The sequence below is a fragment of the Morone saxatilis genome, unplaced genomic scaffold (assembly GCF_004916995.1).
Source record: "Morone saxatilis isolate NCDOM2014 unplaced genomic scaffold, NCSU_SB_2.0 Contig17, whole genome shotgun sequence".
In the NCBI taxonomy this organism is placed as follows: Eukaryota; Metazoa; Chordata; class Actinopteri; family Moronidae; genus Morone; species Morone saxatilis.
This window is the reverse complement of record NW_023339729.1, coordinates 24,889,868-24,896,402: the sequence shown is the minus strand read 5'-3', so window position 1 is coordinate 24,896,402 and position 6,535 is coordinate 24,889,868. Positions and strand designations below refer to the sequence as shown.

At 43.6% G+C, this 6,535-nt stretch overlaps 1 protein-coding gene across 1 annotated transcript in view; it reads right to left on the bottom strand.

The window, feature by feature from the left end:
* Window positions 1-6,535, bottom strand: part of LOC118327169 (slit homolog 1 protein-like) — a 56,911-nt gene that overhangs the window by 3,929 nt on the left and 46,447 nt on the right. The window contains exons 20-27 of the mRNA XM_035660435.1: window positions 6,121-6,284; window positions 4,628-4,752; window positions 4,188-4,282; window positions 3,047-3,186; window positions 2,754-2,847; window positions 2,406-2,543; window positions 1,210-1,438; window positions 935-1,065 (exon numbers count right to left, since the gene is read on the bottom strand). Coding sequence (XP_035516328.1) covers window positions 935-1,065; window positions 1,210-1,438; window positions 2,406-2,543; window positions 2,754-2,847; window positions 3,047-3,186; window positions 4,188-4,282; window positions 4,628-4,752; window positions 6,121-6,284 — 1,116 coding nt within the window. The remainder of the gene's footprint in view (window positions 1-934; window positions 1,066-1,209; window positions 1,439-2,405; window positions 2,544-2,753; window positions 2,848-3,046; window positions 3,187-4,187; window positions 4,283-4,627; window positions 4,753-6,120; window positions 6,285-6,535) is intronic.

The following is a 6,535-nucleotide window of genomic DNA, read 5'->3' as shown; positions in this document are numbered from 1 at the left end:
GTGTGTGTGTGTCAGGCTGTCGGCTGGCCGGTGCTTCCTCCTCCTTAACTGTGAACCATCCAAACATTTAAGCACTCGACACCTGATCAAGTGGACACTCAGCTTCAAGTGTCCTCTGGCCGCGTCTGTGATTAAACCGCATAACCACACCACCGATGTCCCCTGTCCACATTCTTAAACCCTGCAGGACTCGCTGTGAGCAATGCGGCAGATCGTGCGCTGACACGCTCTGGGCGGCGTTGCTGGGTTACAGTGAGCTGAGAGGCCGCTGAGGGCCTGACGGGAGTCAGGTGGATCTGTGAGCTTCACGAACACTCAGCTTTCAGAATCTGACCATGAGAACACACTGAGCCACCGGGAGCTGCTGGCTGGAGTCCCATGGTAGATGACATGTTAAGTGTGTTAAGCTCACACTCAAATTTCTCACACAGAAAAATTCTGTCTCCCTCTTTTCCTATTTGGTTTCAACTGATGGGGCTGTTGTTAAGGATCATCTCACCTGGTGCATTTTAACTATCCGCCTGCAGAGGGGTTTTTGGTTCCTTTACCTTTTTTGTGGAAGTTTATTGTGAGCTGTGGATTGTTTACTGCAAACTGGTCACTGTGGTTTAATTGGAGCACAAAACATTTGTATGTGCAGAAAAAGTGAAAATAAGTTTAAAACAATCTGCTCATTTTAGAAAATAAGGATTGTTTTGGCCCTGTTTATGCTCCAGCTGTAATTACACAGATGCTTCACTAGAGATGAGAGAGAAAAAAAGTTCACTGAAAACAAAGTGGAGGTAATGCCTGATTTGGTGTCTCAAATGTGCACATTTTAAATGATTAGTTTACTTTATGATAGAAAAAGGGCCTCTTAACAACATACATGGTAGTGACAAGTAACTGTGAGTGTGTGTGTGTGCGTGTTGTGTGTGTGTGTGTGAGAGTCTACCTGTAGATAGCAGTGGCCGGCTGGTTCCCAGGGTCATACGTGACCCTGACATGACCCTGATGGAGCTCCACAGCAATCGGCTCGTTGTCTCCGTTATAGAGCAAGATGCCGTTGTCCTCTGCTGTTGACACCTGAAAAACACACACACACACACAACACACACACACATACATACACACCAATCAGAGTATGTGTGTGCATGGGTCTGCTACTGCTGATACTTGATGTCTGTGACCTACAGGACGGTGTGTCTGGATGCGGGCTCGGGTTCTCACCTGCAGTGTGATGTTGGTTTGAGGCCAGTTCTTGACGTCTTGGAGCTGAACGTAAGAATCTCTGTCGACAAAGTTGACGCTGACCAGCTTCTCGCAGCTCTGACCCTCAAAGCCCGGCAGACACTGACACACCGCAGTCCCCGTCTGCTCCACACAGGGGGCGCCGTTTTGACACTGAGCCAGGTGGCAGGGTGACAGGGAAGGAAGGGCCACCTCACAAAACTCACCACTGAGGGGAAAAAGAAGATGTCCGAGAGGGCACCAGAGAACACTCAGTCAGTCCAATTACCTATAAATAAGAGATGCACTGATCCGAATACCAGACCTCACCACAGTTTTCTCTTCTTTAGATTGTTTTAAGGCTGCATACATCACTGGGTGGATCTCATTGGGGTCTTGAAGCATGGAAACGTACGCACATCAACATCCTTTTTCTTGCTTGTGTAAATTTTGATCATATACTTCTAAAGGTTTATAAAAATGCTTATTACAAACAAGAATCTCTCATTAAAGGTATACTTTGGTAGGTGTGTATGTATTTGGGTCTAAGTGACTAATGGGAACAACAGTTTTTTAAATTGGTCTAGTACTGAGCAAGAGCGTTGCAGATGGCTGAAACGTAATACTTCGGGGGAATGTACGGCCACTAAAAGTACTACTGACAACGTTATGGGAAGACCTTTTGGTTTTATCAGAAACAGCCGTTATAAAGTATCAACTCATTCAAAGCCACCAGACTCCGTTGAGAAAAAGAGTAATTTTAGCTGGCAGAAAACGGGAGTGTCAGTTTCAGTTTTTCTCTTTCTGATAAATGAGTCAGAATCCACACTAACCCTTTAGTTCTGCCGGCTGCAGCGCTCTCCCTCTATAATTGTCTCCATTAGTCTCTTAGACACAAAAGCATGAGAAAAGCATGGTCCAGGTTGAAAAATAGCAAAGTTTCCCTTTAATGTGGGTCAGGTATCAAGTCAAAATAAACAATGTTGATTTTGTAGTGTTATTTGAAAGATTTATGTTAGTTTAGATGATTTGTGCAAAACATAAACGAGAAGTAAAATCTTTCTGTAGCCTTAACACAATAAAGGAAACCGTGTTTTTAATTTCCAGTGCTCCCTGAGTACAGACAGCCTTCTGTTTCCGCTGTACAGTAACTACAGTGAACTATGAGTTCCCAGAGTTCCCAGTGTTCCCAGTACCTGTATCCCTGTGGACAGACGCAGCTGTAGCCGTCCAGATGGTCGACGCACTGAGCTCCGTTCTGACAGCGATGGTCCACACATTCATTATAATCTATACCGCAGTCTGGCCCCAGCCAGCCTGGAATACACACACACCTGGAACACACACACACACACACACACATATATATATACTACATGACACATGGTGTAGGATTTGGGGGAGCCAACCCAGACCTCAGCAAAATGTACCTTTGTATATGTTTGTTTTTGTGTGTCTGTATTTTTAATCTCTTCTGGGATCCGAAACTTTGCTGAGCCCGGCAGTGATAAAGTGTGTGTGTGTGTGTGTGTGTGTGTGGTCACCTGGGGCCGGTAGGAGTGCTGATGCAGGTGGACTGATGCTGACAGGGGTTTCTACCTGGAGAACACAAACCCTCCTCTTCCTCACAAAACAGACCTGAGAGTGAGAGAAAGAAAGAGGGATCATGGAACAGTTTGAACAGACTTTCAGACCAGATCATCATTTCTCCTCCAAACACGGTTACAATGGATCAACTGTGTTGTTTTCTTAATATATATATATATATTAATACTTTATCATTATTGTAACAATGGAAGTAAAGAGAGACAGTCACAAGCTGATGGCGGTGTCATACCTATGTAGTTTGGAGGACACAGGCAGGTGTAGTTGCCCACTCCGTCCACACAGGTGGCGCCGTTCTCACACCCATGGTCCTGACAGTCGTCCACGTTCACCTCGCAGAAGGTACCGTGGAAACCGAATGCACAGGCGCAGCTAAACAAATACAAACAAAGTAATAAATAAACTGGAGTTTTCGCATCGCAACTAAAAAAAGATAAATTAAAGGGGTAAACATGTAACACGCCATTCATTGCACTGCATTATGCAAATATATTAGCTTCATGTTATCAAACACAACAAAAACCTTTGGTGTCTCGTCTGACGGCAGTTTAAGCCCACAGCAGCTTCCTCTGACAGTGATGCTGTCTTTCCTCAAATTCAACATTCTCTCTATTAAAAACCTTTTAGAAACCTGGAAACTGTGAAAACTCATTTATTTATTTAATCTCTATGTATTCTTTTATTAGCATATCAACAACCCTACAGTTACTCTGCAGTAATAGTACTGTTAGCATTAGTATAACATGTTGGCGTTCTAAATATTAGCATGCTTTGTTAGCATTTATCTCGACGTACAACTGAAAGTGACATGACTTCTCATAAGTGGTAATTTGACCTGTTGGTGGCGCTAGATGAAAAGTCAGAGGACCACCAAAGTCATTAAGAGTCAACCTCTAGGGATTACGTATATATGTACCAAATGTCATCGCAATCCAATCAAAAGTTACTGTAATATTTCAGACAGCATTGCTATTCCTACAGAAACTCATGCCAGTGTGGATAAAATGGTCAGGGTTGGTTTAAGGTTTGATGCTAACTGCACAAAGAGAGCTGGACTCACAAAATCACACGAGAATCTGCTTGTGTCCAAACCACAGTTATTACGGAGCAGTCAGTGTCCTGTGAGGAGCTACAGGCGTGGTTTAATGCTACTAACAATGACGGCTGCTAAAGAGAAGAGCATGAAGTTTGCCTGCGATGGACGGTGACAGACAGATGGACTGTCCAATCACCGGTTAACTATTTTCTCAAAGTGTCTGCTCTTTTCCAAACAGTTTCCAGCGAGGACTTGCAACAAAGCATCTGGAGCAGTCAGGTTAGCTGAATGCTGGGATGTCAGATACAGCAGCTACATACACTTTTAGACCTGTTACCTGAACCCTCTGGTCTGTTCGTCACTGAGGCAGACTCCTCCATTGGTGCAGGGATTACTGACACAGGCATCAACTGGAGTCTCACAGTGTTTACCCTGAAATATCACACACACACACACACAAACAGTAAATATAGAGCATATTTTTGACAGGCATACAACATTAGATCAGGTCAACTAAGTAATTTGGTGGGATTATCAGAGACAGATGTGGGCTCAAAATAATCACTCACAACACGCAAACATAAAAAATTGGATCATTGGTTTCAAACATTCAGCTCTGGGTCGGTAAATGGATTGCTGTGTGTCTGCAGGGGGGAAACATTTTGATTGGATGTGACAAGGTGCCAACAAAAAAAGAGACAAACTCACGAACTAGATCACGCAAGCCTCTATGCACACGTTCAACATGAACACACACACACACACACAGTTGCATACCGTGAAGCCAGACTTGCAGGTACACGTGTACAGTTGCGTGTGGTCGACTTGACAGACGCCCTGGTTCTGGCAGGGAGAGGCCACACACGGGCTGCATTTGGCCTGAACAGACGCCTCTACCGGACCTGACAACAGCACACACACACACAGTTAGAAAGGTCATTACTGAGACGTTCGTATGTTCACTGTCAACGAGAAACATCACCCACAAGATTACAAGCCTCTAAATGTATTTTCACTTTGTTTCTGCAGCAGCTGTTCTGGGGTCAGCAGATGAAGTAATGGGCATTTTTCTCTTAACTTTATGAAACTACACTTGTTTTGACATGTCCAGAACCCAGGCCACTGCCACGCTCCACGCTTAGAGGTAAGATCACTGACTGTGTGTCAAAGCCACATTTAATGAAAGACGACATCGTTTTTAATCCCATTGAGTCAAAGACAGGAACCGCGCGGAGCTCTGCGGCGAGGAGAGAAAGCACCATGCTGTTTGCAAAATGCTTCATGCGAGATGAGGGGAAACATTAATTACAGCGAGCTTTCACAATGAATTTTACAGTGCTAGAGTATTTTGATGTATAAAACTACAACAATTAGCGCCTGTGATAAAGTGCACATGGTCTGATAAAACTGTCACTAATGGAAAGTTCACACCATATTCACACCTTGAAGAGAGTGGGATCAAACGTCTGAGCTCGACACTCACGTTTGCTGTGTTTTTAGCTGAAATCTATCAAAATTACTCACCTCTGAACTTCTTAGTTCACAATTTTAGTTGAGCGTATATTAATTACGCTTTTTAATTAGCACAAAAATATAATTGAAAGCAAATCCCTAAGCTCAAAAGTAAAACACTGAATAAAAGATTTGCCAAAAGTTATATAGTGCAAGAACAGGCACAGAGGTATCACCCTTTTACATCAGTGTTGCATCAAAATTAGGAGTGGGAATCGAGAACCGGTTCCAGCTGAGAACTGGTTCCAAATTGTCCGATCCACTGGAGTAGTATTTTGTAGCTGTTATTTTAAGGTAGAAAAGTTCCATAATGTGGCTTTAAAGACAGCATGCAGTGCAGCTTCAGTGTGTGTGGGAGTGAAAACTCCTGATGAAGGTCACACAGATGAAAAAGCTTTCTTTTGTTAAATATCATCTAGTGAGAAGCGACAGTATGTAGGTGTTTGTTCTCTCGGATCATTTTACAAAATAAATGACAGAAACACTTAAAACAGCTCATTGCCTCTGTATTCATCACAAACCACTGAAAGTGCACAGATGATATTATATGAATTGGTTTTAAATGGCATGTGACTGATTTAGAAAGTTTTATATTTTTATGGAACAGCACTATAATAAATGATCAAAACAAGACAAAGAACTCCTCTCACAGCAACACTGTGGAGCTTTGTGCACTAGGTGTGAGTGAGTGTGTGTGTGTGTGTGTGTGTGTGTGTGTGTGTGAGTTTTTATGAGAGGGTGGCTTCCTGACAGCTTACCCAGACACTGGAACTTGTCGGCTGGAGTGGTGAGCAGAAGCTTGCCCTCCATACCGTGCGGTCCGGCACAGCGGGCGATACCGGGCTCCTTATAGCCGCTCTTCACCCAGTCTGACAGCCAGAGCAGACGGCAGTCACAGTACAAAGGGTTGGCTCCGATCGCTCTGATGAAAGGAAAAAAGAAAAAGAGTCAACTTACTGACAGAAAGGAGGGATTCTGGTTTAGAAAGAAAGGAAAAAATGGAGGATGGGTGGGAGGCGAGAGGTTCATCAATTATGGAGATGAAGAAAACACAAGGAAGGGAGTAAAATAATGAAATAAAGGAAGAAAAAAGAATATATGAAGTCAGGAAAGACCAAGTGAGGAAGGATAGAAGGAGGATGGAGTAGTATGTAAGGGGTAGACGGGAGGAAA